Source organism: Cnephaeus nilssonii (genome assembly GCF_951640355.1).
Source record: "Cnephaeus nilssonii genome assembly, chromosome: 6".
Taxonomy (NCBI): domain Eukaryota; kingdom Metazoa; phylum Chordata; class Mammalia; order Chiroptera; family Vespertilionidae; genus Cnephaeus; species Cnephaeus nilssonii.
Window position 1 is genome coordinate 23,139,992 of NC_137077.1, and position 19,464 is coordinate 23,159,455.

Sequence of the window (19,464 nt, forward strand, 5' to 3'; positions counted from 1 at the left end):
CCTGAAGGCCTGGGTCCCCTCCCCCCAACTGCCCTTCCCTGCAGGCCTAGTTGCCCCTAACTGCCCTCCCCTGCAGGCCTAGTCCCTCCCAACTTCCCTCCCCTGCTGGCCATCTTTTGGCGGCCATCTTGTGTCCACATGCGGGCATCCATCTTTGACCACATGGGGGCAGCCATCTTGTGTGTTGGAGTGATGGTCAATTTGCATATTACTCTTTTATTAGATAAGATATATTCCCAATTTTTAAATGTCAAAAAGACCTACAATGTAGGTGAGGCCGTGGGCCCCTGGATCCGGGTGAGTCTGGCCCCGGGTCCGGGTGAGGCCGTGGGCCCCTGGATCCGGGTGAGCCTGGCCCCGGGTCCGGGTGAGGCCGTGGGCCCCTGGATCCGGGTGAACCTGGGTCCCGGGTCCGGGTGAGGCCGTGGGCCCCTGGATCCGGGTGAGCCTGGCCCCGGGTCCGGGTGAGGCCGTGGGCCCCTGGATCCGGGTGAGCCTGGGTCCCGGGTCCGGGTGAGGCCGTGGGTCCCTGGATCCGGGTGAGCCTGGGTCCCGGGTCCGGGTGAGGCCGTGGGCCCCTGGATCCGGGTGAGCCTGGCCCCGGGTCTGGGTGAGGCCGTGGGCCCCTGGATCCAGGTGAAGCCGTGCCCCTGGGTCCGGCCGAGACCAAACCAGAGGGAGTCGGACCTGCATTACCACCATTTGTCCACCATCCAGAGCTGAGGGGTCAGTCCCGACATGTACTCATAGGGAACTGGTGGACATTGATATTGGGTCTCAAAAGAACTGTTGGTCCAGAAAGAAACTCACTACAGACTGATTCATTTGCCTCTCAGCATAACTATTATTGCTCGTCGCACATTCAATTCTTATAAGTATATCTCTAGTGACACATGATTTCGCTCATCTAGGGGAAATGATGAACAACATAGACTGATGAACAAGAACAGAACCAGAAACAAGGAGGCATCGATCGGACTATCGGGCCTCAGAGGGAGGATAGGGGAGGGTGGGGGGAGGGGGGAGAGATCAACTAAAGGTCTTGTGTGCATGCATATGAGCCTAACCAATGCTTAAGTTCAACAGAGGGTTGGGGCATCCATGGGGAGGGGTGTGGGATGGGAATGGGGGGATGAGGACAAATATGTGACACCTTAATCAATAAAGAAATTAAAAAAAAAAAAGACCTACAATGTACAACATGTAGAAATGAAATATCCTATCTAATAAAAGAGAAACATGCACATTGACTGTACCTTCGCTATGCCAACAAGCCACACCCACCAGCCACGCCCACTAGCCAATCAGGAGCAAATGTGCAAATTAACTCAACAAAGATGGTGGTTAATTTGTATATCCAGGTGCAGAGTGAAGACTGAAGACAGTGTAGAAGGAAGCCAAGCACTGTAGAAGGGAGCAAAGCTGCAGAGAAGCAAGCAGGGTGGTGGAGACTGACAGGAAGCAGGCGGGGCTATGGAGAAGGGAGGGAAGCAGGTGGGGCTGTGGAGAAGGGAGGGAAGCAGGCGGGGCTGTGGAGAAGGGAGGGAAGCAGGCAGGGTGGGGAGGGAGGAGAAGGGAAGAAAGCAGGTGGGGTGGGGGGAGGAGAAGGGAGGGAAGCAGGCAGGGTGGGGGGAGGAGAAGGGAGGGAAGCAGGCGGGGCTGCGGAGAAGGGAGGGAAGCAGGCGGGGCTGTGGAGAAGGGAGGGAAGCAGGCAGGGTGGGGAGGGAGGAGAAGGGAAGGAAGCAGGTGGGGTCGGGGGGGGAGGAGAAGGGAGGGAAGCAGGCGGGCTGGGGGAGAAGGGAGGGAAGCAGGCGGGGTGGGGGGAGAAGGGAGGGAAGCAGGCAGGGTGGCTGCAGGAAGCCCTATTGCAGGAATCTTTCTGCAATGGGCCTCTAGTAAGACAATATAAAGAATGGGAGAGGGGCAATTAATTTATTTTTTTCTCAACTCAAACTACCGTTTCAACAGTCAATTAAAGCATGATGCTGTAAATTTTTTATCCTATACAATAAAAGCCTAATATGCTAAGTGTCCAACCATTTGACCAGTCACTATGATGCATACTGGCCACCAGGGGGCAGACACTCCAACCAGTAGGTTAGCTTGCTGCTGGGGTCCGGCCGATTGGGACTGGGCCAGAAGAGCCAGACATGCCCTGAAGCCCTCTTGCAGTCCCTCCACGGCCCTGATCCTGCACTGGTGGGGTTCCTCAGCCTGGCCTGCACCCTCTCGCAATCCGGGGGAGGGGATATGTTGGAGAGCCAGTTTTGGCCTGAACCCTGCAAGTCAGGCAGAGGGACCCCACCAGTGGACTGGGCCTCTTGTATAGTCATAAAATAGATAATATTATTTGAAGATAGACTGTAATCATTAAAGAGTCAAATTATAATTTTGAGATCAACCACTACATTTAACATAGAGAAAAAGAGCTAGAAAGACAATCTAGGAATTTAAATGAAATATTAAAAAGACACCCAATTTATTCCAAAGAAATCCAGAAACAAGGCAAAGAGAAACAAGTGATAGGAATGAATGAATGAAAAGAACTTCCCTCAACCACTATTCCCGAACACTGAGTGGCTTTGGAAATTAGCTTTTACTACAGACTTGATCATGGTTTTCATGAACTCAACCTAAAACTACAAGGCAAAATAGAGCTACGTGTGAAGCATATACTGCAGTTAAATCATTTTGATGCAACTAACATTGTTTGAAGCACAAATAATATCAATCTGCTTTATACACTTCCCATGCTGTCAAAAGTTAAAACAAGATTTCCATTCCGACACAAATTTGGAATTGATTTTTTTCTCAACTCAAACTACCGTTCCAGCAGTCATTTATGGATTTTGATGTCAGTAAAAAGGAAATTTCCATATTTCAAATCCATGAAACTGCAACTGAGGTGCTTCCACCTAACCTTCAGTTGGAATATCCACTTGATGTATGGTATGCTAAAGGGGAAATATAAGAGAATTTACAGAATTCTAATTGTCAGTTTCTAAGCCATAAATATGCTCAAGAAAATCATATGTCCAATGGATTGATATATTTGACAGTACCAATCTGGGTGGAAAGATATTTCCAAAAACGAAATACATAATCTCTCCTTACAGATCAACATTAACAGATAAACATTTCAGTTTTGATGATAGAGAACACTTTGAATTAATTGGGCGTTAACTATTCCCCCCTCAAAAAAAAAAAAGTTCCATTCCTCTTATCATTAGACCTGCATTGCAATTGTTATTACTATTACATCTTACATTTTTTGTCAATTAAAAATTATGGATATTTGTTTCTCTCTTGTTATATAAGTATCTACTTGATGTCTACTTATATAAGTATCTATTCTGTGCACAAAGCCTAAAGTATTTATTGTCGGCCCTTTCTCCAAAAGAAATTGTCCATTCCTAGTCTAAAGCAGTGTTTGCCACAGCTGGTACTATGTATTTTGCTTTGGAACTACATATATTCTAATTCAGACTACTACTGGAGTGAGTCACTTGGAGAAGATGAGGAGATAGAAAGGGAAGTTGAGAGTTGTGTCAGTCCTGAGGTTAAATAATTAAAGCTAACATTAATTGCGCACATGTGATATGTCACCAACACTCAGGTAATTGAGCACTTTGCATGTATTTGCTCATTTAACACAAGAATCTTTTGAGGTGGGTACTATCCCCCACCCCTATTAGATAGAAGCTTAGAGCCAGTTGCCAACTACCACATTGATAAGTAAAATGAAGCCGAGGTTTATAGGATTTAATCCAGCCATGGGGGGCATCAGAACCAGTATCTGCAACACCAGTCCACGGGTCAAAGGCTGATATAGACAGGTAATTGTTGGGGTGGGGAGGCGGCCGGTCATCCAAGAGGAATTGGTGAGGAGGACCCGAGCTCTCTTGGGGGAGGACAGGTCTACCAGGTGACACCAACTGCTCAGGTCCCTGGGGGCTGACAAACACCCATTGTTCCCACCTTCCCAGGAACAGGACTATTTTCCACCCCGACTCCCTGAATAAATTCTGGTTCAGAGAGTTCTGATGAGCGTGTTTGAAGAAGTCTGAACTTTTGGAGAAGTGAAGGACAGCAGGTACGGTGGGGAGAACCTTGGGAAATCTGCTCTGGTCTCTACGTACACACACACTCCATCCATCCATCCATCCATCCATCCACCCATCCATCCGTGTCTTTATAGTTGTAACATAACACCCACATCCACACATTAAGCCCCTATGTATGCCTTAGCAGGGCTTAGAATTGAAACATCATTATAAGGCTCTCAGTCTTCTTTAGGTGGATAGTCAAGAGCGTTTCGGGAGCCCAGGACTAATAAAAATAACACGCAGACCACCTGTACGCTAGGCTAACACCCGCAGCCCCCACCGGCTCCCCCCCCCCCCCCGCCCCCCAATTGTTTCCTCCCCTCCTGTCTCGCTCCCCGGGCGGGATCGCGGAGTCCGGCCGCGGCCGAGGACGGTTTCGGAGCCGTGGTCCCGGGGAGGGCTCTTATCTCCAGGAACACGTCCCCGTGCACTTGGCAGTCGGGTCACCTATGTCGGTTGGTAGCGACCGCTATTTCTTTAAATGGACAGAGCGTTTCGAAACGGGGAGGAAGGGAGGTCAGGAAAAGGAACTCAACCGCCTCTGATAACTGCCCCGCAGCCGTCCCTTCCGCAGGACGCGTGCTCCGTGGGGGGAAGCGCCTGCGGCGGCCGTTGCCCGGGGCGGGCGGGCGCGCGCGCCTCCTCGTTTCGGGGCGCCCACCTCGGCGGCGAGCCCCCCCGCCCCGCGCTGCCCGCGGGCGTCTGCGGCGCGGCCGCGGGCTTTGTCTGGGGCGCCGCCGCGCTCGGGCGCTCGCTCGCTCGCTCGCCCCCAGTTCCCGGTGCGCAGGCTGTAACCCGAGCTCCCATTTCCTGGTGGATTCTCTTAAAGAGGCCGCGGTCGCGAAAGCAGAACAAAGGCTATTGTTTTATTTCCGCCCTCGGATCCGCGTCCTTACCGGAATGCCCCTTCCTAAGCCCTTTTCGTCGCGCCCGCGTTCGGGGGCGGGGGGCACCTTGGGCGCGTCAAGGTATCCGAGAGCCGGAGCTGGGGAAGGTGGGAGGCGTCTAATACACCTGGGTCGTGGTTTCCTGGGCCCCCGTGTCACGTTTCTGAACCGCGTCTTCCTTGAGCGAGGCGAGGGTTGGGCTCAGCCTCGGGAAGCCCGGCTCCCGGGCCGGCGCGGGGGAAGGGCGGGCGCCCGCGCCGGGGCCGCGCGGCGGTGGGTGGGCTGGGAGCGCCGCCCGCCTCGCCCGCAGCCCGGCCCCGCGCGGCCCCGCGCGGCCCCGCTCCCCGGGTTTCCTCCGCCCGCGCCCCTCCCCTCCCCCCCCACCCCCCCACCCCCGACCGGCTTTTATTTCCCCGATGCCGGGCTGTAACCCGAGCTTTTATTTCCTGGTGGCTCCTTTAAGAGACCGAGCTCAGTGCTGGGAATCCGCGTCAGTTTCTGCCCTGAAACTCTCCAGATCAATGAGCAGAGCGCTTTCTCAGTTCTGCCTTTCAGTTTCTCTCTTCCAGGAAGGAAAACATTCGAGAGCGAGCGAGCGAGCGAGCGAGGGCGAGCGGCGGGAGGCGGGAGGCGGGGGGCGGGGGCGCCGGCCGCGGGTGGGAGGAGAGAGCGGGAGGCCGGCCGGGCTGCGCCCCGGGTCGCCGCGCCGCGCCGTGACCTGCAGACCCCGCCGCCGCGCTCGGCCCGGCTCCCACGCCCCCGCCGCCCCGCGCACCAACTCCGCCGGCCGCCCCGCCCGCCCCGCGCGCTCGCGGACCCCCCGGGGCGGCTGCCGGGAGAGATGCTGGAAGAAACTTCTTAAATGACCGCGTCCGGCTGGCTGTGCAGCGTTTCTGGGTTGGGGAGAGGAAAGGAAAGTGGAAAAAAAACTGAGAACTTCCTGATCTCGCTCGCTGTGAGACATGTCTGAGACTCCTGCTCAGTGTAGCATTAAGGTAAAGATCTTCTCCCCCTCCCTCTCCGGGACCGAAACCCCGGAGCGGCACCGGCCGGGGCAGTGGTGCTGGGGCGCTTCCGAGGGGGCTGTGGCAGTCGCTCTGCTCGCAGGAAATTATTTGGGGGCGCCTGGGAAGGAGCTGCAGCTCGCGACGCCGGCGGCTGTACCCTTTCGTGTAACCTTGCTACTCTCTCCCCTTCCCCCGCCGCCGAGCCCCCGGTAGGCTCCGTCGCCCCCAACCCACCCCCTTGCTTTTTGACAATGAGATGCCCGTCGCAATTGGTCAGGAGGAGCCCGAGTGGTCGCGAACTGTAAAACACCCCCCGTAATTAGTGCGCTTAAAAAAAAAAAAAACAACAAAAAACTAAAACCTGCTCCCTGCTCCTACTCCCAACATGTGACTGAAATGTAACTTTTGTTCCCGAGGGTGGTCTCCTTAGGAAAAAAAAAAAAATGTCTCCAGCCCCTTTTAGGGATGGAATAAAATTTTTTTTTTTTTTGAAGGGCTCCCTGGGTCTGATCAGACAGGATTTACCCCCCTCCCCTCGGATGGTAATTGCAAGCGCTTGTCGGAGAGACAGCCCTGGTGTCAGCTTTTCCTGGGCATTGCACAATGAATGTTTTTCTTTTTTTTTTCTTTTCTTTCTTTTTTAAACCAAGGTGAATAAGGTTGCTGAATGGTTCTTTTGCTCAGATGCTTATGAAAGTTGAGCAGTCCCAAAGTAGAAAACTCCTGTGATGCAGGGGGAGAGGGAATTCTCCAAGTGAAGCAGAATGACCTTCCCTGTTTGACAGTGCGGACAGACTATGGGAGAGGAGAAATCTCCGGGCTTTCTGGCCATGTTTTGCAGTATTGTACATGCAAGGGTAGTGGCTAGCTGCAAACACTTACAGGTAGTTGTGTGTGTGCCTCTATCCATCTACGGATCTATCTAGGCTGGCGGTGCTGTGGTTCGTTGCTTCTCAGAAGTTGCTGGAAAGTTTGCCACCCCGGAAAGTCAGAACGGTTTTGCCCATCTCCCCCAGTTATTTCCCCCCCGTGGCCGCATTTCTCGTGCACTTTGTTTATTTCAGGGTTCCATCCGTACCCAGGTGGAAAAGCCTTCTGCCTCTGTGGGAGCCTGAAGCTGCTGAAGTTTGCTTGGTTTTTGGTCTGGCCCATTGAGTGTGTGTTCCTTGAGTGGACGCTGCAGAAACAATGAACAAATAACCTGTTTTCTTTATCTGTGGGGAATCAGAACCTTTCCTGTTTGAACACTGCTTTTCCATTAGGATCTGTTTAGAGGAAACACAGTGTTTTTTATCATATTGGCTTACTAGGTTTTCCTACTTATATTCAGATTTTGGTGTTTCTTACCAGGAAAGATTTTCATGGATTTTGAAGTAGGGCTAATGTGACCTGAAAAGGTGGCTTGGGTTTCTTTGTTTTTGCCTTACAAAAATGCCCAGTGGGACTTTTCAGGCTTCTGTGTTTGTACATATCTGGGGGCGGCAGTGCTTCTGTGATGGAGGGGTGTGTGAGAATAAAGAGGTGAGGGTACTTTGATACTTTGAAACCAGTTTCTTTTGCTCTGTAAGTTGGACTCCTCGTCAAGTTCAGGAAAATCCTATGTTACGGATAATCTAATTTATTTGACACTTCATAATACAAACACAGGCAACTAAATAATAGGATATTAAATCCCGCAAATTGTATTTAGAGCGCCAGTAAATCTGACATCGGGAAAACCTGGGCCAACAATGGGCAATAGTTTTAGGGCGAAACAGAAAAAAAAAATTCTTTCTGTGACTTTTCTTGATACTTCTTCTAAAGAGACTATTATCCCCACTATTCTGATGGGCTCATGTTCGTGTGCTGCAGGCAAGAGTCCTACCAAGTGGCTCATTTCACTGTATTTTAGTGGGAACAGAGTGCAGCGGCCCCATCCCATACCCACACAAACAGAACCGATCATTAATCCAGACACAACACGTTCTTAAATGTGACATAAAAATTGCGGCCATAGTTTGCATATCATTTCTTTCCTCATTGCTTACCCTCTGAGTTCTTTTTAGGTGCCTCTTTTCGTGACTGTATTTCTATGGAATTAAAATAAATTTAATGTTCTTCACTAGTAGCAGAAGTACCTCTTTTATTTTGGATTGTTCTTTATGGGACAAGTATGCAGACTCACTGACTTCTTAGACTCTGTGTCTGTTTCGGCGCACGTATGTGAAGTGTATTTTTCCGAGGAGTTTGTTTAATTCACAATGTTCCAATAACAAGCGCTGGAGATCAAGGCGTGGGATTATTCCAGGTCATCTGAAAATGTTCTGGCGATGTGCGCAGTGTTTCATTTAGTCCCTGGGATGTGGTACAGTGCATAATAAGATGTTTGCTGGGAACCCACAAGCAAGTACTGGGACGGCTTCTAGAGGCCGGTACACAAAAACTTTTCTGTGGAGTGGCGAGTGGATGTCAGAAGCTTTCAAGGATGCACTGATGAATCAGATGTGCTGGAGACATGTGACACGGAAGGTCTGTGTATGTGGAGAGATTTCCCTCGCTCCTCCCCGCTGAAACTTGCCTCACTTGCTCTCCTGCCTTCCAAGCAGCTGGTCAGCAGGTAGGCAGTCCCTCAGCAGCTGGGGTGATGGAGCGCGGAGCAGCCTGACCAGCGGCGGACACAGAGGGAAGGACTTGGTTTACTTGTGAGCCGTGTCTGCTGTAATAGAAAAGAGAAGTGTGCCATTGAGGTGGAATTTCCAAGGTGAAAGTTCCTGAGTCAGTCAGTGACCCCTTTGTAAGCACTGCTTATGTGGTGCTGGTTGCCAACGAATGCCTGATAGTGGCGTTTATATTCCTTTTGTGCTTTCTCAGCATGCTATCGTCACCTCGGGGAGTTAACATCAGACCCAGGTTTTACCATAGAAGACAGGTTGGCCAGCTCAAGGTCACCTAAACCATCACCGAGCCCCGCTCTTTCTCTGCATTGGGCTGCCCGCATGTGTAGTGGCACTCTCTTCAAGAGAAGGGAAATGCTTACATTTCTGACCACTTGGGGTTGTTTAAACATAAGGACAGGGACAACTAACTACATAAAAAGTGCAATGATTTTTCCTCCTCCCCCCCCCCCCCCCCCCCGCCAAGGATTGAGTGGCTGACTGTGCTGGTCACAGGAGGAAGGAAGAGGCCGTCTTTTCCATCATCAGCCTTCACCTTCAAGTCACCTGTTCAGTTTTCAGTTCAGCCAAGTTGCAGCGGAAAGTGGTTATGGCCCAGTAGACACAGTCCTCCAGGAGGCTTGGCACGGCTCTTGAGTCGGGGAGGGCGATCCAGAAAACAAAACCTAATCGTACAACTTCTCTGCCCGCCCCCCCCCCCCCCCCCCTTCCCTGCCCTCTGTACGGGTTGGCTTTCTTAGCTGAGGAAATCTCTTTCTATTTTGCTGCTGACAGGGAGACTCTCTGGGTTTCCCCTGTCGGACTCTGAGCTCCTTGAGTGGAGTTGTGATTAACTTTGTGTCCTAGTACCTACCTTGGCACCTGGCACGGAAACGTTTCTCAGCAATGTTTGCTGGTTTGAAGAGAGGCATGGGACGCGGTCATTGCCCTCCCCTCTGCCTGTCCCTGTGCACCTCAGCGTGACTTAACACCTTCACCTACCAGTTTGCATGAAATATTTAAATAGGACACCTCCAGCGCTCCCTGGGTGTCTGTCCAAAAAGAATTCACCCGTGGGATTTTGGTATAATAATGACGCTTTATTATTTTGATAAAAAAATGTTAAGACTATTTTTTGTGTCTAAACAGAGAGACCAAAATAAAAGGACTTGAGTCGAAGATACAGCCAAGAGACTTAGGAATGACCTTAGAAGGTTCAACATCGCAGGCTCTGTTTTCCCCAGTTCCTTGTCAGTTGAATCAGGGAACGTTCAGAGCTGAAAGACCTTAGAGATCACCTGGGCCAACGCCCTGTTTTTATAGAGAGGAGGTCCAGAGGGCTGAATGGTTTGCTTCGGCTGATTGCTGACCGAGCCAAGTTTAGAGCCACCCAGGCCTCCTGGTTCTCAGCCCTATAAAAGGCCAGGGAAATTCGATACAATAGGTCGCACTCTCTCTGGCACTTCCTCGCTTGGTCCATTTTAATCACAAGCCAGCTGGTACGAGGGCGCGGAGGGCAAGGAAGATGGTGTGTGGGGGGGACATTGGGCCCAGAGGGTGTATTGTTAGATGTGAGGAGAGGAAGGAGTAGGAGTAGGGGCTGAGGGAAGAACGGCTTGATGGGCTTGTATTGATGCACCATTTGCAGCAATAATTTTTTTTTTTATTATGGTACAAAACACATAACGTTAAATTTACCGTCTTAACCATTTTAAGTGTACAGTTCAGTGGTGTTAAGTATATTCACATTGTTGCGCAAGAGACCTCTAGAACTTTTTCATCTTGCAACACTGAAATTCTATACCCAACAAACATTCATTTCCCAGCCGTTGGTAACCACCACCTTTTTTCTTTTCTGTTTCTATGAGTTTGACTACTTTAGATACTTCATCGGAGTGGAATCATACATTATTATTATTTCATTTAGCGTCATATCCTTGAGGCTCATCAGTGTTATAGAATGAGACAGGATTCCCCCACCCCCCCTTTTTTTAAGGCTGCACAATATTCAAATTTTGTGGAGATGCCACATTTTCTTTATCCATTCATCTGTTGATGGGACACTGGTTTACTTCCAGCTCATGGCTGTTGTGAATGAAGCTGTGGTGGACAAGAGTGCGCAAATCTCTTTGAGATCCTGTGTTGAGATCTTTGGATATATATACCCAAAGATGGGGCGGGCGGGATGCAACATTGCTTTTTACAGCGTGTGAGGGACTGGTACTTCTGCTTTGAGATGAGGGCACTGGACCTGTTATCAGAACTGAGGAATCCTTGAGTGGACCAGAGGCGCTTTTATCCAGAGGCAGCCAAACTTGCACCTCAATTTATGTGTGGTGAGCTCCCTGTTTCAAACAGTATCAGGTAAATAAAAACCTGGCAGCTGGTCCTAGGTAAGTAGCTCACCTCCTTCGCACAGGCAAGTCAAGGGTAAAAAATACCCCAAAAGGGGGCACCAGGAGAGAGAAATAAACCGAAGTCTGTAAATCTGAGTTGAGCTGTATTTACACTGAGGAAGGTCGGGGGCAAGGGAGCAAGGGGGTTGTTGGGACTCAGACTCACTTGAAGAGAAGTTGCATTTTATTACCGATTTTCCAAAGTGGCTCTTTGGTGTGGATCTCCCAGCTGAGTGAATCCGTGTCGAATGAAGCCTCCTAGGGTGTGGGGTGTACAGATGACATTTTTTTTTTTCTGTGAATGCTACTTTAGAAAGAACAGTGGAGTTTGTTTTCTGGCAGAGTCCTTCGCTGCTGTAGTTGTTGTGAGATGTGTGTAAGAATCCAATCTCTGTGTGTGTTTGTTGAATAGAATGAGTGTGAGAGTACTCAGGGTTCCCACGCCAAAAGGGGCCCAGCTTAACGACGGTTCACTGCCAAACCTAGTATTCGGAGAGAAAAACACCGCGCTACATTGGCGAGAAGTTAGAATGATAGCCTGTCACCAAACGAACACAGTTTTATTGATTTTTGAACGTATAGCAACCAAACTAAGATCATGTTGCCTACTGGGGCATCTCAGGGTGAACCTCAGTGCATAGGCCAAAGCGACTTGCTTGTGTCATCATTGGTGAGAAACCAGTGCTACTGTGTGTTTCACACTGTTCCTTCAATGTCAGATGTATTATTTGCTTGATAACCCTTCCTAGATTGTGAAAATAGACAGTTCAGCCCGGTCTCTGTCTAAACGATGTGGAATTTTCGGAGTGTGGGCAGGGAAGGGGGGCTGACTCAGGACGGCGTTAGCCTGTGTTTGTTAGGTGTGGACTTCCAGATGAGCGTTTTAGCTCACTCATCCTATGGACCAGGCTGAAGGGAAATGTAGAACGCTTGCGTTTTTGGAGCTTTATCAATTATAGGCAATTAAAGGTGTTTGTGTACCGTTTTAGTGGTTTCTACTGTTCCTCCTCTTCCTCCTCCTCCTTCATCATCATCATCACCCCCATCATTTAGTGAATGGTCCTTTCGTTAAGTGTTTTATTATATTATCTCATTTACTTTTAACAGCTCTCTGAGGGACGCATTTTTCCTTCCCATTTTACAAATGAGGAATCTAAAGCCCAGGGCAGTTAAGCCACGGATTGGCCTGAGATCTCACGGGCTGTACCTGGCAACCGCAGGGCTAGATTCTCCATCCTGGGACTGCAAATTCCAAAGCGTTTTCCATGACACTGGTCTGAAGTACAGCCGTTTGTATGAAGAAAATGAGGAAACTAAGAGTGAAGGGGCGCTGGTGGGGCTTCACATCAGCCAAGCGGAGAGGCAGGAATAGAGCTGCGGGGAGTTGTTTCCTGAAGTCCTGACTCTTGTTCCCTCTCTGGTCTCTGAAGGCGGGTTGTTCTATCCATTGCTCTCATAGAAGGGATGGCCAGCTGGTCACCCCGGGCCACCTACCTTGGGACGAATGTTCGGATCTTCCATTTTTATACTAATCTGATGTTCTCTAGGCATATGTTGTCTTTCAGTGGGCTTCATTTTGGGCCCTTCATGTTTTTCTGAGGAAACTTTCCTTTTCCTCTCTGCCTCACTCTTCCCCCCAGTGCCCAAGTACTCCTTCGTTCAGTGGGTGACAGGCCGAAGCTGTCCTCATCCTGTCCAGCCTCGGGGCTACACACCTTACCTGTGCCACTTCCTGGTCAGACTCTTCTCCTTCCACAACGTTTCTTTTTCCTTTAAAACTCTGTAAACAATCCATGAACACAAAGTTGTTGGTGGTGTTTCAACTATCTTTCATGTACATCTTTAAAACTGATTTCTAGGAATCTATTTGAAGTCTATTCACATGTTGCCTGATTGTCCCCCACTATCAAAGAAATGATCTTTTTTTTCTTTTCCATTCACCTGATAGTGTCACCATACTGGCCTTGTTTTAATTTACTTGAATGAGAGAATTTTCTGGCTTTTACTTCACAAATCTCTATAGTGCACAGCTGTAATGAAGTATGTTTTCAGAGCAGATATAGAGAAGGAAGCAGAGACAGATGTGTGGTGGAGGTAATAAGAGTGGATTAAGAAAGCATAACCCCAATTTCTCATGTAACAGATGAGGAAACTGAGTCCCGTGGCTTTTATGTTATTTATTAATTAATTAATTTATTTCTTTAAAATGGAATTTATAGGGGTGACATTGGTTCGAAAAACCATACAGGTTTCAAGTGTACAGCTCAGCAAAGCATCATCTGCACACTGCCTTGTGCGCCCATCACAACTAAGCAGCGTCTCTCTCCATCCCCTTTCCCCCCCACTTTGCCCACGTCCTGGCTTTTAAATAGCCTGCCTGAGGTGCCATTGTTCATTGTGCCTGAGCCAGAGTCCTCGGGCCATGCCCCTCTAACAGTGTGGCAGAGGAACATTGATAGAAAGCGACAAGAACTCAGGAAGCATAGCTTCATTGTGATGCCGCATATAGCGCGAGTTAAACCCCTCTGCGAGGCACCACACCACGACTGATGATCTTTATGATCATTAATTATGACATCCCAGTTAAAGACAAACTTTAAATGTGAGATTTGGGAAGTGAGGAAATGCTGTAATGCACGTTGCAAAGCTCTCCAACCAAAACGGTTGGCGTAAAATAAGGTTGCGTTTCTAAAGGCTACATTCCCGTCATCTGGACGAAAGACCTCTGAAAAGTACCAGTGAAGCCAGGAAAGAGCTATCCAGTGGATCTGCACGCTCACCAGACCTTGTTCTCCTCGGGGGTATTTTCCCTCGGCGTGTGGGAGTCAGACATACGGAAAACGATCTCATTTCCTGAACGACCTGAAAAGGATGTGTCGCCCTGCTGGTGCGAGCGTGGTGGGTGCTCAGTGATGTAAGATTTTGATTCTTATTTTGTTCTATTTGATGTTGTTCTTTAGTTCTTAACTGTGAAGGTGATTTCCCTCATGGAGATTATAAGTTGCTGAGAAGAGGCGTCCCGTCATTGCCATACTGTGAGAGCTTCTAGGGGAAGAACACAGACACTGGAGTAGACAGAACTGAGAGTGAATTCTGGTTCTTGAACTTGTTCATCTTCCTCTTGAACCTTGTACCTCATCTGAAGTGCTAAGAAGAAGACCTGTCTCTTAGGGGCTGTTGGAATATGTAAATTCTCTAGTCCAATGCCTTACAGTGCTTAAAAAAAAAAAAAAAAGAGTCCTTCCTCTTTGTAATCCTCCACATTATACAGCTGAGAATACGGAGGCCAGAGATGTTAACCGTCTTGTTCAAGTTCACATGGCTAGTTCATGGCCCTTCCTGAACTAAAATCTAGGCCTCTCATGTTGGCTGACTCCCAGCAAGTGCGCCTGTCACTACCCCATTGCGTTTCTCACAGGGCTGGGGTCACTCAGTCAATGCTCAGAAAAGCTCTTATTCTCACTTTAATTGAATACTCGCCTCAACAGCAGGAGAGACAAGCCAACTGCAATTACAGGATAATAAATGCCTTTTGCATCTTACAGTAAAGTTTTGAGGGCATAGCTAGTATGGGTCTGAATAAGTTTCCAGAGATGAAAGCAAAGGAAAAAAACCTAAGCCTGGAAGTACTGCACAGTGACTCTAACTGGCGTTATTACTCAGCACTCAAGCATTCGAACCTATTCAGGGATCTGCTTGTTCGCACAGTTGCTTATTATTTGTGACTCGGGCGAGTCTTGAAAGGGAGCATCCATTCTTCAGTCTGCTTTTGTTTAACAGGCGGTCCCATGTCTGTCTGACCACAGAACAGACACTGTTTGCTGTGGGGCGGTGAATTTCCAGTTTTAAGAGCGGGGAATAGATGGCTCTTAGTGGAAGTTTATACGGAAGCGTTGGAAAAAGCCAAATTTGTTACTTTGGGACACGCGGGAACCTTCATTTTTAGTAGATGTTAAGAGACTAAAGTATCTGTTTTGAAGTATCTGGGGATTTAAAACGCATTCCTGAGTTTTCCTGTGTATGTACATGTTAAACGAGAAGACTGGAAAATGACCCTTTGTGAGGAGAGAATGTTAGCTGCCTCTTCCTTCCGCTGACCCTATGAAAGCAGGCATGGAGGAGGAGAAGGAACTTGTGAGGTATGTTCCTCCGCCCTCCACCTGGAAAACACAGAGAAAGTTTGTGATTTCTTCTCGGCCACCTTGTACCTCCTCCAGTGGGTTTTGATGGGCTGTGTAACCCTGTCTCTCTGAAGACGGATCTGTAGAATGAGGTCAGTAATCCTGCTTCACTCACATCCCCTGTACGCGAGGAAGTAGAAACCAGAGATTAGATGCTGACTGTAAAGTATTTCCTGGAAGAAATGAGCTACAGATAGAAATCAGCCTTGCAACTAAAAAAATCCAACCCCAAAGAGCAGCCTGTTTGTCTCAGAAGTTGCCCATTTCCCTAGCACGCCACCTTGTCCCCACCGTGGGAGTGTGGGTCTAGGTGTGGCCATTGTGTCCCCAGAGAGGGAGGGCTCAGGTGGCCGCCTTGCTGTGGGTGTGGTTGGGAACAGTGCCGGGACTCTAATGAAGAACCCAGGTCAAGAGACAACTTAGAATTAGTATGATTCCAGCCCAATGTTGAATACCCGGATCAATAGATCCCCACTGGAGTGAGCACAAAGAAATGTAATACAGAGTTTACAAAAACGGGAATGGGAGTTTGCTAAGCTCTTTTCTGGACTGCTTTGAAGAGTTCAGACAAAGGAAGAAAACTTCTCCACATTAGCTCCTTCCTTATTCATGGTTGCTTCTAGACCATTTGTCAGACTACCCTTTCCCAGACTGCCCTTGACCGTCCAGTCAGACTCCTGCCAGAGCAAACCAGACGGTAGTGTGTCTCCGCTCAGCCACATGGACCAGCTGCGTGTGTCTGTGTGTAGCTTTGTGATCCCAGGCCGGGCACCCACAGGGACAGAAGTGAGTTGCCTTTTCTTTGGGCCTCTTTGTGTGCTCCTGCCCAACTTCCTGCCGCAGAGTTGGCACACCTGGTTTTGGGAAATGGAAAATTTTAGGGACCGGAGCCACGGTGTGTTTTGTAGTGGATGTGTCCTTCTTTTGACTTGAGATCTGAGAGAGTTCAAAAATCCATGTCATGAGTTCACTTGACTGGTGCCTTGCAGTGTTGACACTCGGGCCTCTCCTGACTCACGCGTCCTGACAGTAATGGCCAGTGATGGGTGGGGGCCGTGGGCCAGGAGTCGTTCTCCCTTTGCGCCTTTTGATCCGATCTGTATTCGAAGTGAGGCGAGGTAGGTGGGAGAGCTGTCATTTTGGGCGTGAAGCCTGAGTAATGTAGATTCCCTAAGGCTGGCTAAGTCTCCTCTTCTCCGCAACATGGAGACCTGAATGACCCGGTTTGGCTGCCTACATCTCCGATCCCCTGGAAAGCTGCTAGCTCCTTGCTTGACGCTGTGCCATGTGGTGCTTCCCTTAGTCTGCTGACTCGGAGACTCTAGGGTGAGACTAGAGACCATTCCGGTTGGAAAAGTTAGGAGCCCTTACCCTCCAAGAACCGGAGAAACCAAGGCTCACCTTCTGAGGTTTGCAGTCTGCTTTTCTGCGCCTGTGAGGCCCCGTGCTGGTGGCAGGACGTGACTTCGACGCGCGGGTGCACTGCCCTGCCGGCAGGAGTCAGCTGTAGGTCAGACACAGCGCTTGCACACGATGGCATCCAGGGGGAATGTTGGCGAGCACAGGAAGGCGGGAGTGATGATCCTCTAATCGTTCTCAGCATGCTGTAAAGGTATCTCCCTTTCACCCAGACGGGCAGGGCGATGGGCAGAGGCACCCAGTGTTGGGTTACATCTCAAGTAGGGCACCTATTAGTGTCCCTGTCTCCCGTGCTCCCACCCCTGCTGGCACCGTGGCTTTCCTAAGCTACCTACCCTAGAAAACGAACAAGGAGGCACTGGCAGCAGTGGCGGGGCATTTATTCATTGTTTTCTGGGTGCAGGGCAGTGTGCTGCACTTGGAGATATCTGGGCTAAGACCTCAGAGGGAAAAGAACCTTAAAACCACAACAAGGCAGAAAGGCCCAGAGCCATGCGGGCCCCCCTAGAAGGCCTGTTCTTCCAGCAGAGTGGGGAGAGGGGACCCCGGAGGGCACCGCCACCGTTCACGTTAGCCGGCTCATCTGAGAATTTGTCTGTCTTGAACATTTTGGTAAAATGGCCAAATGGAGCCCCTAAGGGAGGGGGAAGGCCTGTGTGCTTTTGTGGTTAGCCATGGTGTGGAGCGTCCGATGTAGGGGAAAGATGGCTCTGTGCACATTTCCATTTCAGCTGTGGGTGGATGACATGGAGTCCTCTTGCCTCTTGGTTTGTGTCTATCTAGGTTATAGGTGAAAGTGAGTTCACAGCGCATCCTGTTTCTCATTTGGATCCATTTTAGGATGACCTGTGGAGCCCAGGGGAAATCCAGTCGCTCGGCCTCGATGCTCGTGTTTGTGGACCGCTGGGCTAAGTGCCCAACGGGTTATTGGGAAGAATTCACTTCACGGCCCTGTGGCCCCCAGATTGGTGCCCGTGGTTCTGTTGGGATCCTGCATTCTTAGGGTTTTCTTCTCGGATGGATCCTTTTGGGACTCCAAGTGGGGCCCGCGTTGACAAGATTCTGCCACTTGGGGAAGTTCTGGCTGCATCCTTCTCCAGGCAGGGTAGGGCGAGAGTGAGTCCCGCTGGCTGCACATTGGGCCGTTGACCATGCGTAGCACGTCAGGGGTTTCTGGTGGACTGTTTGCCAGAAAGGCCATCTCTGTGCTGGTCCTGGTGTCCCCAGGGCACGCATATTAGACTTTGGGGGGAAAATTCACAATTTCAGGTTCACTCTTTGCCTGCCTTCGTGTGCATCAATGGCCTCATAAGTGAAGTGCATTGAAAGACTGCTCCACACGCCAAAACCTCGAGAGGAGCTTCTTTGGCTTCGGGAAAGGTTCCTAGGTAGCCATTGAAGGCTGAAGCTTAAGAATCAACACTGGGGGTTAGCATGAGCCTGTTCCAGGGAGAACAGCGAGAGGGTAGCTGACACCATGCCTTTATGTGCTATTTTTAGTTCTAGTCAGGACTCTATTTCATGGCATGTGCTTTCTTGGGCATCATTCTGCTTTTATTCCAAGGGTTTGTTCTTGTGACTGTTTGCATATATGCCCATATATGGTGTGCTTATGGGATCATAAGTCACAGAAATTATGCTATAATCTGATTTCTGGCCTCCAGAGTGAAAGATGCTACAAAACCCAGCTTTGTGGCGAAGAACCCTTACATATAGCATATAGGTATAAAATATATCTCCTTGGAGGGTTGGCTTTTTGATGGGCTATAAATGGATTGTTAAGTAGCAATGTGAGAGGCTGTTAGCAAGCTGTTTCTAAGAGCATCTCCCTGGTCTGGTCTGGGAACGATGTGGACATATTGCAGCTACGAAATGGCTTGCCCGTGGTGTTTACAGGTTGGTAGCTTATGCGTGTGTATTTCTGCAGTGGCCAATGAACTGAAAAGATAATTTAAATGTTTATTTGCTCCTGTAGGAGTATCCACATTTTACATTGGGCTATATTCTGATTTGTTTTTTAAGCTGGCTTAAATGAAGAGGTGTTTGGTCAGCCACAAGGGCATAAATCAGCCAAACTTTAGAAACCTTCACTATGTTTATGATTGTGCCCTAAGTATATAATAGATGCTTTAAGGATTAAGAATATTTGGACAAATAGATAATCACCTTCCCATAAGCAAAGTAACATTCAGGTTCCCAAGTTTAGCAAAGCGGGGTTCCTATTATGTGTCTACTCTAACTTGAACTTCTTTTCACATTCAGGTGACATCACTGAAAATTGGTTCATACCAGTTTCTGCTGCTCTTGGATTTTAATGAGAACTCTCTCTTGATTCCAGGATGCCATGCTTCTACTGTGTTTGCAGCTGCTGTGTGAAAAAAACAGGTGTCTCTCATAATCCTCTGACTGGATCAGTTCGCCAGCCTGGCAAAGACTTATTGTTATTGTCTTTATTTATTTATTTATTTATTTCATCCCACCTAGGTCAGATACTGTCAGGAGGTGCCGATGAGCAGGATTCATGTGAGAGACGACGGCAGCTATTTCTGCTGGAGGTTTCTGTTAAAAGAATCCATCTAAGAATCTTATACCATAAAGATAGAGCTAAATAAAATGGTTCAGGACATGAATCACAGGGGAGAATAGCCAAAAGAAGGAGCGTAAATGAGTAGTTCTGCCAAATCACCTCTCTGTCATTCTTCAAAGGCCAGCTTAAAGCCAGCACTGCCACAAAAGCCATCCAGGACTGAGGAGGGAGTGATAACCCTTCTCTGTCCTTGGCATACTAACAGACTCATCCACCGTTGCTGCTGCTTCTTCTTCTTTTTTTTTTTT

The 19,464-nt window shown here is 49.2% G+C and overlaps 1 protein-coding gene across 1 annotated transcript in view; it reads left to right on the plus strand.

Moving 5' to 3' along the window:
• Positions 1-5,418: 5,418 nt before the first annotated feature.
• ETV6 (ETS variant transcription factor 6) overlaps positions 5,419-19,464 on the plus strand; it is a 223,609-nt gene continuing 209,563 nt past the window's right edge. The window contains exon 1 of the mRNA XM_079775590.1: positions 5,419-5,988. Within this exon, the coding sequence (XP_079631716.1) occupies positions 5,956-5,988 (33 nt within the window). The 5' untranslated portion in view covers positions 5,419-5,955. The remainder of the gene's footprint in view (positions 5,989-19,464) is intronic.